Source organism: Xiphophorus hellerii, chromosome 18 (genome assembly GCF_003331165.1).
Source record: "Xiphophorus hellerii strain 12219 chromosome 18, Xiphophorus_hellerii-4.1, whole genome shotgun sequence".
Classification (NCBI taxonomy): Eukaryota; Metazoa; Chordata; class Actinopteri; order Cyprinodontiformes; family Poeciliidae; genus Xiphophorus; species Xiphophorus hellerii.
In genome coordinates this window covers 15743902-15761722 of record NC_045689.1, presented here as the reverse complement: position 1 = coordinate 15761722, position 17821 = coordinate 15743902, and the positions used below count along the sequence as shown (strand labels likewise).

The window sequence follows — 17821 nt, the reverse complement described above, 5'->3', positions numbered from 1 at the left end:
TTATCTGTGCCCAGGACAAGATGGGCCCCCTAAATACTACAAGGATTTATACAACAGCATGTTATTTGTCTCTACATAATTACACATTTACAGCTCTCCTCTACTTCCTGTATTGTGCACAGTTGCTCCAATGTGCACAGAAATGTTTACACATTAGGTAGGAATCACTTACTGCTATTAATATACAGCACAATATAAATAAATTACAGTTTTGAAACCACAAATATTTATCATTTTAATGGTTTAAAGTCCCCTTTAATAAAATGTCAAAATCAGTGTGAGCTGAGATTCCTCTGAGTGTACAAGCAGAGTTGATTAGCTTCCATCCACCCATTGGTTGCCGACATGTTTCTCGTGTTTACAAGACATAAGATTTGTACTTTTGAAAGCCATGGCATAGAAATTAAGAAGCAGTGTCTATTAATGTTGTGAAAGAAATGCTCTTTTGAACGTAAAGTTAACATGCTTGCAGGCTAGAGTAGGATGTCAGTCCAGCAGCAGGACTGAACAACTGAGGCCATACGTCAATTACTGTGCTAATATGAGCTTGTTAGACTCTCAGTGTTACTCGATGAAAAGGAGAATGGCAAGAAGAGCTAGTATTTTGCTCAATAAGCTCATGGAGCAGCATGTATAAGATTATGATTGACAGCACCAAGACCCTATTCCTCCTGGCCCTGATTGATCGTTTCTGACCTGGAGCAAGACATTTCTCTAGATGACAATGGGAGCACTGAGAGGAGGCAGAAAAGACTGATTATCTGTGTTACTCGATACTATCATGACATAGTCACAGTTTAATCAAATATGTAAAATATATATATATTTTTAAAAGTTACATACTGTTGCTTTAATACATTAGTTCTGTAATTTTAACACAGCTATTACCACCAGAAAATTTGTTTTGACAGTTATTAAGGTTTAACTAAATAACTCAGTAACTAACTTTTAGAAACTGGTTACTCCACTAGCTTTACTTATGCACTGTATTCTGTATTTCCATAAAATAAAAATAAAAACATCTTTACTACATAGCTTTATATCAACTTCATTTCTGAATGAAATTCACAAAAAAGAAGAATAATATGTGTAAAGTAAAATAATATTTATTCAAAGGGTGCAAAATATAAATGTCAAATACCTACATAGTTCTTTACTACAAATGTGTGCACTGATGACATTGTGGGACTGGTGATAACATAACACAAGAAAAACATCACTAATGGAAGAAAAAGGTAGACTTGAGTTTTTTTTCACAGAAATTAAAAATGCTCTTTTGCACAATTAAACATAAATATTATCCATCCATTTCTTGTAATACATCTATTTGCAAATTAAATAAATCTAGTTAGAAATATATATATATTTTTAGACATGTTCAGCTTTTGTTCCATTCTCCAGTAAGGCTGTGTACATCTGTCTTGTGAGCCTTTGTCATGGAGTCGTCTGTGAGCCCTGAACTTCAGTGGAATTAAACCGTACCTAAATACTGTTTGTCAGCTGGTCAGGGAGTGACTTGGGATTTCCCCGGATAATAAAATAAGAATAAATTCAACATGTTAGACAATGTTTTCTTCTCAGCTCAAAGGTAGACCAACATAAGCAATTATTTTAATTTAGGTTTACTCAATGCCTGATCACTATCATATAGCACTCATTACAACTGCAGGAAGCAGGCCCAGATCTGAGACGATCACTTGCGTTGTGTCATTGACTTTACAGAAGTCCTTCATAACAAGCATGCATGTTGGCAAATTGGCGCCATTATCTTCCTCCTGTAGCTTTGAGATGGTTGGAAATTTCTAAAACTGAATCCCAGTAACATGTCCAAACTAATGCTTTTTTCTGGCTTTGTGGGAGTTTGTAAGTCTGAAACATTTGACTGCTTGGATATGGCAGAAGAGCACGTAGCAGAGTGAAAACTACTACATCGCTTTCTTAAAATAGCTATGGTCTTATCAGGCTGTATAACAGTAGAATCCACTATGTCTGCAGGCTTTCACTGCACTCGGATGAGCAATCCTTTAAACTTACAGGGCACAAATTATCTGCACCATGCAGGGAACACTATGTTTAATTTATAGAAGTAAATGGTGCAATACTGAGAAAAGAGATAAATAGAACTAAATTCTACATGGAGAATGTTACTTAGTGTAAGAAAAAAAGAAAGAAGACAATGCTAATCTGTTTTGCACCCTTCACAAAATCTGCAGGGTCGAGTTAACTAAAAGGTCTGTCATGTCTGTTTATTAACAAGTCTATTACGCCACAGGTTTCACAAAATAACATGTGAACAATTATAAGGGAATTCAATTATTTTACCACTAGGGTACTGCAGATTTTCCTGGAGTTATAAATCAAGCACTTCAACATTTACAATTATTAATCTGTCCTCAGTGTGCTTTCCTACACATTAAGCTCTCTTTATTATTTAAGCTACACAATGTACCAACTTGAAATACCTTCTAAAACCAGTCATAACTTCAGCATGGCCTTAACCAGGCACATTCTTGATTTCAAAGGAATTATTTTAATTTAGTGTATCTTTAGAGCAGTGGTGTCAGTGGTGTCCAAAGTCAGTCCTTGAGGGCCGGCATCCTGCATGTTGTAGTTCTCTTCGTGGTTTAACACACCTGGATCAAATGATGGCTCATTAGAAGGCCTAAGAAGAACATTGACACACTGAGGAGGTTATTACTACCACCAGGGAGAGAAGTAAAACATGCAGGATGCCTGCCCTCGAGAACCGACTTTGAACACCACTGCTTTAGTGCATAAAATGAAAGTAGATTGAAAGATATATTAAAAAAATAGGACACTAGGGTGTCCCCATTTATTTATACCGATGACTTTCTTGAATTCTTTGTATCAGAGTATGATCTTTTGCTTCTTTAGATATTTTAACCAACTTAAAGTTGTCAGACAAGTTCTGTTTAAGTGATTTGTTGTTTCTGTAGATCAACCAGTAATGAGGCTTAGGTATTGATAGTGAAATTGAACTCAACTATCCAATAAAACATGGTTAATTGCAGGTAATTCAGGGCACACAATTATGTGTTTTTTATGTTTTCATAGGGTCAGTTTAATTTGGGTAGCTTTTGGGTAGCTTCCCCTATCGAATGACCTTGACATTTAAAAACTAGCTTTTGTTTTTTATTTAGTCATCTTTGTCTAATATTTTTTTGCAGCACTGTTTATCACTCTGTGTGTAATAAATAAATATCTAAAAAGTTTTTATGATATTTGAACTATGCAACGGTAGATGAGTACTTCAGTTCACAACAATGTCTAAAATAATTGTCAGATGCAGACATAAATACATGGTGAACTCATCTATTTAAATTTAGGACATCTAATCTTACAAGTTTCCTTTATCCAGATGAAACAGAGGAATTAATTTGAGTACACTGATGGGATTTATAGATTTAATAAAATATAGCAAAGAATATCAAGGATGTCACCGATATACTAAAAGACTAGATATACTGGAGAGTTTTGTATGACATTTACCATATTGCATGATTGTCATTAAAGACATTTACATTCAATGTAAAAAATGGAAGATCATTATAACTTTTACCATTTTAAACACTTTAATTTTCAGAGGGGACATTCAAGTGATATGACCTTTACTCAAAAGGCACCATTACTAATCTCAGATTGGAGTAAATCACAGAGGCATCAACCAGAAAGGAAGGAACCTATTGATTTTGTTAATCTTTCTATAGAGTTGTCAGACCAACCGTTTTTGTCTCAAGCAATTGAATCACTAGTATCTCCTTGGCCCTCCTATTTCAACAAACATTATCTGCTGTGTGAAATATTACAAGGGCCGCAATCTGTCGAAAGGGTTAACCTAAGCCCAGAGGTCTACATTCAGGTGACTGGACTTCTTAAAGACTTTTGCAATTAACAGGTTTATTATGAATGTGATCTGAACCTACACTGTGACCATTGACAAATGGGATTCATGAGTTTATCTATGAAATATATATAAAAAGGTAGCTAGAAATCTCTGCACCTGAGAGATGTAGATTTTCTGTTCTGACAGGTAACCGCAGAGCACAAGACCACAAAGGTAAATGTGCAGTAACAAGCGAGCTCAAGCATACACCAGCTTAGAACTTTCAGACTGTAATACATTGATTGTACCACTTAAACTGATTGATCAATGTTCCCATGTCAGCAAAACAACTCTCTTAATTATAGTAATATTTTACATCAGCAGAGGTTGAGTGTAAAAACAAAATAAAGGTGTTAGGATAGATGAAGGGAGAAGAGGGAATGTGAAGAAGAGAGTGGGTCCATACCAACCTGCTTTCACTGCCTTGCTCCTTCTTCTCTCTGACCTTCAGCCACCTTCTCAATAGAAAGCGCCTGCGTCGTGGAGACGCACTGGGGGTGGAACAACTTGACCAGGAAGATGGGGCATCTTCATCACTGGATGGTGTGATCTCAATGGAAGGCAACTGGAGGTATTCCTTGGAGCTGGACCGGGATCTGGCTGTGAGCTGAATGGTGGTCAGCTGTGCTCTTGTGTTCTCCCTCTCGCTTGGCACATTCCTCATGCGTCGCATCTTGAAGCGCTTGCGTCGAAGAGTCGGGGTTGAGGAGCTGGATCGCACAGAACCATCTGATACTGCATTGTTCCCTCCATCTGAATAAGCTGGTGCATCTTTTGGGACACTCACCTGGAGTGAAGGAGGTCTTAGAGTGTCACCCATTGCTCCAAATCTGACAAAGTCCAAGCAGTCCCAAACAAAGTTCTTTTAAGAGACCTGGATTCTCTAGTTCTGTAGCTAGAGAACTTGAAGTTTTAGCTTGAAGTTTTAGTTTAGTCCTTAAAAGATCAAGCACAAGCCAGTTTTTTTAAGTCCTCACATAGCGTTTTATATTCTTAAGTCCATTTTGAGTGCTATTCAGCGGTTATAAAACAGGTCCAAATATGTTAGACCAGACAAAGTTCTCTTCGTGCTCCTTAGCTGCTGAATATGCATCAGTTTTGGCGTCTGGCTGACAGTCTGTGAAGAACAGTGTTGTTGCAATAAACTCATTCACTCAGGCTGGGAAGAAGAGGGCTAGATTAGATAACAAAAGGGGCTTCTGTTCTGAGAGCAGCAGATGAAACATGCATAAGGCCTGTCAGAGAGTGTAACACAACTCCTTTGCTGGTCCTCCCCAGAGACTGACAGGCCAAGTTACAAACACTGGCTATGCTACTAACCAAGGAGCTGGAGTAGGTACCTTAGCTGCTTTTATGTTAAAGGCAAAGGCACCAGATGTCAGCCCTTGAATATTGATGCTGTGGTTCGGATTTGGATATTGTTCTCACTTGGTTCTTATTCTGGCATCCCTGAGGCAGAGAAAGACACAGTTGGTCTCACTTGTGCTTGTTCTGGTTGTTGAGGTCCGTCCTAGGCTCCAGCTCATTGCTGCTTCCACCAAGTTACCGCCTACGGGCTAGAGGGAGGTGATGGGGCTGCAAGGTACAGGTAAGGCTCAGGGTGATAGAGTTAAACAGCCTCTCACACACATCCCATACACAAACTGCCACACAGACAGATAGTGGGACAGAACATTATGTACAGAAACACACACAGACACAAGCAGAAACCAAGATAACAAGCCAGAGTAAACAAGCCAATCTTCAAAACATACCCTGCACACCCACCACCATGCACCAGCCTAAGTTTATCCATTCTTCTAACACCCTTATTCCTATTAGGAATTTCCTAAGATAGTGTTAAGTCTATACAAGACCTTTAAACTTTCTGTCAAGATGTACAAACAAACTAGGGATACCTGCTAACACATACGGACCACTGTGCACATTAGATATACGGCAGGAGGTAACTGGTTTATGTGATAATGGAAAAATCAAGGAAAACCAATACACTCTTCCAGTACTACCAGCAAGCTGACTGCATTTGTTAAGAGAGGCAGAGATGGTTTATGAATTTTGAGTCAGGTTTTACTTTGGCTTAGTTTACATTTGTCTGTCTAAGTTGTCAAAAAAATTTAATGTTTTTTGTAATGTTAATTTTTTTTGTCACTGATTTCAGAAAAGGACATAGAATAAAATATTTCAAACCTTTATTTCAAATCATTTAGATGATTTAATTTGGCTTGAACATGATAAAACTCCGAAATTCACTCTCAGAAAATTACAATTTTGCAAAGATGTTATTGTATATTTATAGAAAATGACAAAAAGGAAAAAGTTTGGTTAAAAAATAAATAAATAAAAAGTGACCTGTCAACAGGGATTACTGCAGCCATGACAGGAGTGCCATGCAAAATCCTATCAATAATTTGGGGGAACTTTACAAGGATGGGACTAAGGCTGGAGTCCGTGCCTCAAGAGCCACTACGTACAGATCCTGCACATGGTCTACCAATGGTACACTTCTTCTATCATCTCACTCAACCAGAGACAATGTTACGAGTGTCTTTCCTGGGCTAAGGAGAAGAAAAACTGACCTTTCTGCATGTCTTTTCCCTCTCTCATGCTCTACTTTCCTGTATAACAACTCTCACATAAAGGTCACCACAGCCAATAAAACCAAATGAAAAAAAAAATTATAAAAAGAAAGGCTCTAGCTAAAATATCAGGACAGCACCTCCTTCAGTGACGGACTGCAAGATGGAGGGGCATCGATTGATTCCTCAGCTTCTCAATTCCTCAGCTTCTCGTTAAAGATTCGACATGAGAAGCAATGTTGCTCCTTCTCCATCCATAGGTAACTTCTTCAGTTATCTACTGTATGTAACTTGTGTGGTGAAGCAACAATCACTTGTGCTCATTCTGCTAAGCAATCAGCAAAATTTGTGCATATGAAATTTTAAGCTTGTTCAATAAGGTCTATCGACAAAAGAAAGTTATAAAATGTGTTGCCGATTTTGTTGCTATTGCAGCCTGTGTGTTGGGTTTCACTCTGGGTGGCGAAAACTTTGGCCTGTCACTGTTGTTTGTAGCTCCCAATGTGTTGAGCTAATTTGCCAGGCGCATGGTCTCGTACCACAGTCATCAGAGTGTAGCATGAACGCCCCATGAGGAGAAGCAAGCAAGAGAAACGCTGATTTAAAAGCCAAAGGCGATAGCTGCAGTCTGGGAGCACTTTGAATTAAAACTGAGTGAACTGTGGTGAATCAAGTAATCTGTGCAGTCCATATGTTGAATTTACTGTTAAAAAGTGGCAATAAACACAGCAATACAACAAACCCGTGTCCGCACGTAAAACTTAATTATCCGATGCAGGTTTCCCCAACTTGGGGAAAAGAAATCTACAAACAATGGCCTTTTTCTGTTTTAATAATAGTCCACAGGGTGTTTAATCAACAAAACAAAATATAAAAAGGCCAGTGCAAAATGGTGAACACTAAGACAGAGTAGCTTGCTTAACTGCTAAAGAGATGCTGCAAACATTAGCAAGTTTACACTTTTATTTCCCACAAAAGTCCTCACTGGTAGTATTACCTGTTTTTCTTAAAATAACCTAATGATTAATATATTTTGAAGGGCAAGTCTTTATACAGTGACTTCATAATCTATCTTATTTGTTTTTTATTTGTTTATTTATTTTTAATATTTAAAATGTCTTCCAGTTCCAGTGTTAAATTTTCTTTAGAAATGAGTTTATTGATGTTAGAGAGGGTGTACTTGCATTATTATGCCATTATCATTATATTGGTTCAATATGGTCTTAAAATTACAATGTTATTGTTTATCACAATAACTTCTTATCATCTAACAAAATTTGTTATCATGAGAAATGAATGTCCTCATACACTATAACTCTGGCAGGAAAGCCATGACAAAACAACTTAGAGCTTAGAGGACGATGTTTGTGGTGTGGGAATAAAAAGGGCCAGAAAGCACAAGTGGACCATTGTGGTGGACTATCAGAAAGACTGCAAGGTCCAAATCTAAAAAAGTACTTTGTGCCGAAAAAGGTTTTACTGAGACATCTCGCCAAAGATAAATGAATGCATAAGAAAAAACTGCATGGCTCTCACCAAGGTGCACTTCAAAAGGCGACTGGAGAGCCGCTTTCTCTTTTTTTATTTATTTACTCTCTCATCCTTATGAGCACTCTGGTGCAAAGATTCCAAAATAGCAAATTTTACATTAATCTGGGTCCTGTATAACAGAAAAAAACAAACTGCCAAAGAACTGAAACTATACAGATATTATTGAAGATGCACCATGTAAATTATTTACTTGACAAGATACAAAATGCAGACAGGGAAGAAGTAACGCTAGTAATAAAGAAGGTATGAAATACAGAAATTACTGATAAATTATAGTAATTTCTGTTGAAATGTGAAGTTTTATTACATTTGTGAGTAAATACAGTAATATAAAAACTTATAGAGACATATTCAATAAATTAGAATATTAATGAGAAGTTTGTGTATTTCAGTAACTCAGCTCACAAATAAAGGATATTGTAGAAACTACACAAACACTGATGTTTTACAGCTTTTATTTCTGTTACTTTTATTTATGAATATTTCTTACTTAGAATTAAAGAAAACGCAACATTTAAGATTAGAATATTACATTAGAGCAATAAAAATCATTCTTAAACCAGGAATATGGCTCTATCAAAAATAAGCTTAATACCTACGTAAAGGTTTTTATTTTTGAAACTGCACATCTAATCTGACAAACAGTCCCCATATAAACCCATATTCTAATTTAATAAATATGACTGTATTTTTTCAAAAGAAAAATATATACTGTAGATCTAAATACTACACTTGCGGTTTACGAAAGTAAAAATGACATGCTAAGAAAGGCAAAAAAGGGGAAAGTGTAAGTGTTATGTCATAACTGTTAGCAGTTGTTTTCATACTGCAGATGTGTCTTACACCCTCACTAACACATATCTACCATTTCTGCGGTGTAGGTTAGAAAGATATACAACTTCAAGTAAGTCATATTCCAGCATCACTTATTCAAACATCTTATAATATCTATATCTAAGGCAGGATGCCTCCAATTCTTTTGGAACATATCAAAAAATTCAGTGGCATAAATATCACAATTTCAAGATTGCACACACTACACACATTACATATACTACACATATCCAGGACAGTCTCAAATTTCAGGTAACTGCTATGCCAACTTTGCAGCAATGCTCTAATAATATTACCATATACAAATGCTCTGTCTGCACTGATAACGTTTCACTTAACTAGGCCTGTTGAATGATAGAAGTTGCATGGCAAAGCAGGGGAGTACTTCCTATTTTCTGATTATTTTGGCAAATAGCCGCCACCAGAAATGGCCACTCATACACTATGAGACAATTTTTGGGCTGAAAGAATTAATGTTCGATGCTTTTAGTCCAAAATGGTCAAGTAGATAAAACAAATTATGTTTTTTTTTCTTACAAATAATAATTAAGTTGATGTAATCTGTTGTATTAAAAGATCGTATGCTGTTGAAGGACAAACAGCAGAATGCTAAAGGAGGAAATGGTGTCATTAAATACCAGTTGTCATTCTATACAGTGTGAAGTCCGGCCTCGCTGCACACAGACACAAAGACTTGGAGTGTGGAACATCATGGATTAATCATGAAAAGACAACGTCTCCTGTTACAGTTTGACACGTTTCAACATTAGCACATCAGGTCAAGCTCTGTCATTGCTGGGCTTAATTACTGCCTCTAGTGTATTTATTAGATTAGTGAATAGACAAAATTGCAATGACACACTTCCTGTGAAAAAACGTGAGCGACCAATTTTTGTATGGTAAAACAACTCGCCAGTGACAGGAATTTTGCAGTTTAATACAGTTATTATTACTCTGCCAAATTGTCCTGCCAGTTGTTGGGAGGTTTAACAGGATTCCAAGTCATGATCATAAACAACGTGATGCTTGGATCAGAAACGTCAACAGAGTCTGTCCTGAAGATCTATATGCACGGATTTGCATTGCACACTTTATCTCAGTTACATGCTACATCTGCCATTTTATAATAAACTCACATGCACACTTCTTTGATCCAACTTCGGCATAAACATTTCACAGGAACGCATTATTTATAAATGACCCTTGTAATCTAGGCACACTCAGTAGAGATCAAGCATCACTTGTGTCAGCTTTATTACAGCTGGAAGGCCTAAAAACACAGTAGCTGGATAATTGAAATGTAATTTACAGTTAAATATCTAGAACAAAATTTTTCCCAACCAGAGTTTCTTTTACCTGTTCAATGTTAGTATTTTACCAAAAACAACTATACGTTGGCTATATACTATATTGTCAACATATCGATACCACTGATATGTGGTATTGATACAGGATGGTAAATATGTTGATACACCTGCAAACTCCAATGATTTAAAAATAAAAATCAGAGAGGACGCAACAGGAAGGCTCAAAACATCTGGACATCTTTTGTACGGTGCATTTTGTCATGCGTTCATTAGAGGAGTCAACAGATGGACCTACCACAGAGGGACTTTGCTGTTACAGCTGAGACAGAGAGCACAGTTTTCCATCTCCATCATGACTTGTACACAGAACAGAACAACCATGTGATTGCTTGCCTTTCACGCATCATTACTGACAATCAAAGTTCACCCCTATTGTTCCCTGTATCTCTATTCTTAGCACCATGTCCCTGTCAGCAGAATGTCAAAGACTGCGGACAGATTACGGAGGAATGCTGATGCTGATTAACAAACTCTTAGGATAAAAATATGCAGGACAGATTAGTCAAATGAATTCTGAACAAGGAACCCAATAACACAACATGAAGGACGTGGACGGAAATTCACAATGGATCAAGTGGTTTACCATGCCTGAATAACAGACACATGTTTATGTCATTAGGTATCATTTTTAATGTCTGTCTATATTATGATACTGAGCATCAACTGAGGCAGTATACTGTAGATCTGGAGTGCAACTGGAAAATGTTGAGGCAAAATATTCGTGATTGTTTTTTGTTCTAATAACCTTTACTTGTTATACAATAATAGATGCATTGAAACCAAACATTGATCTCTAAATTATTACACACATTTCTTTACCTCCGGCAATGCCAATCATTAGCTCGCCATGGCATGAAGAAAATGCCATTGCAATTCAAACAACTGAAGAAAAGAATGCTAACATAAACTGATGACCAGTAAGATACATGGTTATGGGATTACAATATTTGACATTTGTCCTTTCACTGCTATTTTATTCTTTGTCACACATATATTTTAATATACTAGTATAAAATTGTGTAACAGTAGATCGACGAAGCTCATGAGACAAAACGATACACAGGACTGAGTTCACGAGAATTAGACAAGGTGAGATATCTGCAACATTTTCTGGGTAAACTATAAATCTATAATTAGTGTAAAATATTCCAGTTCAGGTAGGACTATACATTTGTCCATGTAATTAAAAGGCAAAAAAAGCATTATTAATAACTGGGAGAAAAACTTTAATCTGGCTACCCAAACAAAAAGTTCAATTACTTAAGTCACTATCAGTTGATTATAGTAATGTATTACAGCGATGCCTATGGGGTTTTTTTTTTGTTCAAGTTTGTATTCCTTATTAAACATCTATGTCTCCATTATAATACTGTAATACCAACCAACATCCCATACAATGTTGCAATCCTTTATAAGCCTGAGTCTGACTGAAAGAAAGGGCGTGTTGACATAACACTTAGAAAAAAAGCAAAGTGGCATTACACCCTGACAAAATGAAAAATGTTTCAGGTCTTCATACATTTTCTAATGTGCTAATCAGCATAAATCCAACTAGTGCTCCAGTACAGCAGTAAGAATTACTGTAAAATGGAAAAAGAGGAGCACTACATATGACTGGATGGAAAAAAGACCACTCTTGTTGGAGTTCAAATCCTCCACTATTTTATTCCACAAATTAAACTTTATAATGCTTTATAAATGACCTTCATGAATTTAAATTCAGAGGCAGGATTATTGTTTTGTTTTAAGCTATTGAATATTCACACAAAAGTTGTACAAATAGCTACTAGGATGAAAAAGCGTGCTGAAAGAATCCTCTGAGGCATTCTCACAATGTTAAGGCATTTATTTGCCTTTCATAGCCAAACTGCATACTTCTTAACTGAAGCTGGCAAACAATCCTATGTCCCACAGCTATCATCATGAAAAATGGGTTTAATCCCTGTTCTCTTTAGAGACTAGCAGAAGTGATCAAAACCCAGGCTTTCATCTCTTATTCAGAAACACTGAGTCCTAAAAATAGCTTTGTTACACTATAGAAACAGGCGCAGCTCCCTGGCGTACTATAAAGTGTGAAGAAAAAGCGATCACAAAAGGGTTCAGAGTCAAGAGACAAATGTAGACAAATTCATGCCACCAACATCAATGAGTGTGGTTTGTTTAAAAAGAATCATTATGTTAGCTATTTAGTGATAGTGAGAGAGCCGGCAAAAATCAGCCACACCACTGCAGAATGAAATATTAGAAGTCAAAGCTACAGTTCTTAGGGATTTCCAACCAGCAAATGAAAACATCATGAAAATTAATCTGTGCATGTACTGTACATCTAAGAAGTGCAGAGCTTTGGGAGTATTTTCTCTGACAGACTTCTTCTGCTTAACAATAATAATAATAATAATAATAATAATAATAATAATACCGTAACTAGAAAATTCCTGAAGAAATTTAACCGGGGCCTGCCAAAGTGTGCCCGTCGGTTTGGACCCAGCGTTCTGATGCTAAAAATTAGCATCAATGCTAAGCTTAGCTAAAAAATTACAAAGTAGCATGTGGAGAATCACAAGAATGTTGACTAACATGGACTTGCATCATTCAGTATGTTAAAATTAATGCATAAGCTAAAATGAGCCAAAAAGCTAATGTTAGTGCGCAAGGCAGCACACTAATCTGAGAGGCAAAGATAATACAGGCTAATCTTATTTCCTGAGAGTAATATTGAGGCTTTTATTTTGAATTTTTCAGTAAGCTTCATTTTAAATGGCAACACTAATTTCACGTGTAACAGTGGTTTGGTTAAACCACTTATATAATGCCCAAAAGAACAATCTGTTTTTGTGTTTCTAGGGCTCTAAATTTAATCAGTCACTGCTGTTGTTACTACAATAGATACCATATAAATTGTGGAAGTTTAGGTCCATACAGCCCCTCCTAAGACTACTTTTGAAGTCAGTCCTGTTGAATTACTGAAGGATATATTAGCATTCTATTAAGTAATGCTACCGTGTAATTCATAAGTAGATTATCCATTCATTTACAAATATGACATTAATTATTTCCTTTCCCATTTAGTCTATAAACCACCAAATAATTTTTGCACTCAAAAAACCCAGGAGTCTTTGGGCATAGAGTGGGAACCCCACTGCACAGATGCATATTAGACCTTAATGCAGCCATCTCATTTTTTTTTTTTTTTTTTTTAATTTCATTTATTTTACCACATAGGGGGGTTGAGAAAAATTCAAATGTTCAACAATGACTTGGCCTGGGTTCAGTTCCCAACCTTCAGTCTTTTGCTGCATGTCTTCTCCCACTGCCTGTTTCCTGTTAGACTACTGCAAATAAAGGTTACTAATTCCACAAAGAAAATGGAAAAAGGCAGAAAAGAAAGACCAGGACTCAACTCTGACTCTTCGCACTGACTTATTTTCAATCAGAGGTAAGAAGACATTCCAAGAATCATAATGAGCTACCAACTAAATCAGAGCCTAAACTTAACAATTGACTAATACAAATCTACACACCGTTATTGATTAGAAACAGAATTAATAAACCTATTCAACCAACACAGAACAGTCGAACTATAATCTACTGACAAGCATCAAATGGGTCTGAAATAATGAAAGAATGTTCAAATGATTTTTGAAAAAAATACTTTTATATAAAAATACAATGAAAATATCTCCACTTCTCTGATTGCTAACTTGTCCAAAGAATGAAACAGATAAAGGGTTTAGGTTTCTCTCTCCTTCACATGTGCTTTAATCCAGTTCCAAATAACCTAATCCCATCTCATGAACATGGAAACATCAGCTCTGATCTTGCAGGTTTTATTTAGTCTTGGAGGGTAGCAGCCCAGTATCTTTGTCTCTCCTAAGAGGTTTTAGCTATTGTCTCCAAGACTGCCCTGGGTCATCTCTAAGGAGGGTGAACAGGCAGCAGCTGTCCGTCTAACAGTCAAGGATGTCTGGGTATAATGGTTGTTTGGGATCCATGTCTGGACCCAGTTTTAGTATCATAGCTGACAAGTGAAATGTCATTTGCCCGAATGTGCACATGAGGTTCCCCAGTTGATATAGACAGACAGTCTCTTTAGGAGACACACACAATAATGTAATTTAGAAGGCAGAGATGTGCCATCATGGCCTACAAGGCCTTCTCTGCTGACATAAACACTAATCAGAAACCCTAACATGCAGCCGTCCTTTCTCTTCTTCTCTATTCCTATCTTCCTCTTCCTCTTTCAAAGTTAAAAGCCCCACCTTTCTCCGTTCTTTTCTTTCTCCCTGTCTTTTTCGTTTGTCTCTATTGCATTTGAAATGACCCAAAGCAATATATGCGTATATATACACACATATACACATGTAATAATAAATCATTATTGCATGTTCTTGCCAGTTGTCCATATGTTATGTAAAATCACCAGAATAATGATAAACACAAGCCATTCTGCATCTCCTCAACTACCTTCATTTCCTGTGGGGCTAGAAAACTTTTTCCCAGGCCTAACAACGACTAACCACTTTAGGAGAAGAGGGACTGTCGGAAAAGTAGGAGACATGCGACTGTGAGTTGCATTCAAAGCAACTTCATTCAGAAAGAGCAGGGTGCCAGCAACTCAGCATATTCACAGATCCTGCTAGAACATGCTGTTCTCATTGAGCAGAATGCCATTCTAAGACTATTTTACATTCAAGGTGAGAGTACAGTAAAAAAAAAATAACATGACTGAAATACTAACACCTCTTTTGTTTAATTTAGCTAAGAATGGTTTGTATATTAAGCAAGTAAGTTGTTGAAAAGTTTTAAAATTACTGCCATAAGCAGCAATAACATTTCACCTGGCTGTTCACTTGTTATTGACAAAAGGCTTTCAGTTTAGGGAGACAAAAGGCTTTCAAATTATGTCCATCGAACACTGGACATAATTTGAATATGTCCAGTGTTCGATGTACAGAAACTGAAATATACACACTCAAACTCACAGACACTGAACTGAGCTCGCTGTGTCACATGGGAATAAACTTCATATTCAGCTGCAAGCGCCCTAAAGATTTCCTTTCTCACATACTGTACACAACATGTTTATGTATCCAAATCTATTTTTATCCACATTCTCACTATAACACAGCAATTTTTCAGCATTGTGTACAGTATGTTGGTCAGTACGCATTTGTACTAAAGTTACACAGTTCTATCTTAAGACTTTACCAAAGCAGAAAGTTTACTGTATGTGAAAAACAAAAGTATGCAACCGTACATCCATCCAGCCATATAACTTTTAAAACTGTGCATATTAGCAACACCACAACAAGAGAGTATGGTGACCACAGAAAAAACAGAGACTTATGACTCCTTACAAGGAGTGGGTTAAAACTTCCCGCAGTATTTTTTTTTACAATAAATTCACAATAACATTTCTATCATGGTTTTCCTACACAAAAGCAAAATTCTCAAAGAAAAACAAATAATGGGACAGGTGGCCAAGGTTCATTTCTAAATGTATTGGAGTGTGCACAATTTTGCCAAATTATGACAGGCATAATTGACATTTGATACCTACATTAAGAGTTATGCAGTTTGAAATACTAAAAAGTACTACAATGATCAATGAAACCATTAACCATTTTAATTGTGATACATAGAAAAATCTGTTAATTAAGGTGAAGGAAAAGGAGGAAAACAAAACCGATGTTTCTCAGCATCAACATAAAACTGGAATATATAGCATAGAATAGATAATCCCATTATCTTACTGGCTTGAAAGACAGATATAATGAACAAAACTAAAAAAGTCCAAGTCCAACTGCAACTCTATCAAAGTGGTGATACCTGGAAAACTTGATATTTACTGAGGTGGAACTTGGTATGAAATAGTTTAAGAACCACTGTTCTAGAAGTTCAAGACTGAGTAGAATTTGGTATAGACACATCATTTCCATCTAGCATTGCAAAAACAATCAAGATACACCATGTCTTTACTCACTGCAGACAGTGTTTCTATCTAACCTAGTGAGGCACTGAAACATACAAGGTTCCCACTTCCACCAGCAGCTTCTAGTAATTTTCCTTCAGAAACCTGAATCTCAATAACAATCAAAATTTCACTTTAGCACTTGAACAAACGCAAAAATCAAATGTCTAGATTTTAATTCACATGCACATAAAGGATGCATGTGAATTACAAAAAAAGATTACTGAAAAGGTGCATGGAACAGTGGCTCAAAGACAGAAGAGAGACACGATTAGCAGAAAGACAGAAGAAGGACAACAGAAGAGACCGTTCAAAGACCCAAGCAAAGTTGCAAATGTCTCCATGTGTAACACAACTTATGTAACAAAAAGGAAAATAACCAAACACATCTTATCAAGAGAATCAGAAAGGTTCTCCCTTGAAGAAGTTGTTAAATGATCAGAATGTGAGCACAAATTAGAAGAAATGGCTCATAAATGATGGTGATCATGCTTATCTAAGAGCTGCTGATCCAACGTAGGTGCTACTCAATCATTAACAGACATGTTTGCACTATATTATGACAAAGGCTGACACACAGTGGCCTTCCATGCGTCTGAAGCAGCAGACAGCAGGAGGAACTGGACAAGTGCAACACAGCCGCTCTCAGCGATGCAGGAAATTACAGCCCGCAACTCACTGAGAATCGTGGCAAGTCTGCGAGTTGGAATATTTAGAAAAGTTCATTGGAGCTTTAGAACATCCTCAGCATCGTAAATGACAGTGAGACAAAGTTTAATCTGTTTTTTATGCATCGACAGCAAATCACGTCGGTCCGCGCAAATCTGAGATTTGTTTTACAAACGCGAAATAAGCGGTATTTTTTCCCCCTTCAACTGAACGGCCAACATCAGAAAACCAGTCATAGCTTCATCTGCTTAGAAACAGGATAATTTTACCTTCAATTGAGTGTGTTTTTTTTCCTGTCGTCGCCACAAACTTCCACAAACTTAGTCGTCCATACGGATCAAGAATGGGCAGATTCAGGGAATAAGTTCATGAACTGCTTCCATCCATGATGGCAGATGAAAATAGATCCGGTGAGGTCTGTAGCTTTGTTTGGCCGAGCGAAAAACACCAAAGTGAAAGCAGTGCATCTTAGAGGAGGCGGGAGCCGTTACTTCACGGATGAGAGGCGCACAGAGCAGACCACTGAGCGGTGACCTATCAGTGTCTGGACAAACACCACCAGTCGACTCCCCGCTTTTAACCTCTTACTGCCCTCAGTTGTGCCTCATTATTTATTTATCGACTACTTATTTACCCATTTGTCCTAACTCGTCTTCAGTGGTGTCTTAATATCTAATATAGATAGATTTCAATAAATAACATGAGAGAAACTTTCAGCAATTCGAGTAAAAACAGTCTTTGTATGTTTATTACACAGATAATGAATGAAACAAAATTTATTTTATTGGAAAATTATAAATATGACCTACTAAAAAGGTATTTTGAATCCATTATTGTTATTATGTCCAGGTTATGACCATGATGGAGAGTTGTTCAGTCATTCACACCGCCCAGAGGACAAACCATAGAACAGCATTACTACATAAGCTGGCTATTCAGTGGGCAGTAG

At 36.8% G+C, this 17821-nt stretch overlaps 1 protein-coding gene across 6 annotated transcripts in view; it reads right to left on the bottom strand.

The window, feature by feature from the left end:
- The window catches only part of gramd1bb (GRAM domain containing 1Bb), a 109693-nt gene that overhangs the window by 73975 nt on the left and 17897 nt on the right, over window positions 1-17821 (bottom strand). For all 6 annotated transcript variants that reach the window (XM_032590487.1, XM_032590488.1, XM_032590490.1 and 3 more), the window contains exon 2: window positions 4315-5479. In XM_032590487.1, coding sequence (XP_032446378.1) covers window positions 4315-4724 — 410 coding nt within the window. In that variant the 5' untranslated portion in view covers window positions 4725-5479. The remainder of the gene's footprint in view (window positions 1-4314; window positions 5480-17821) is intronic.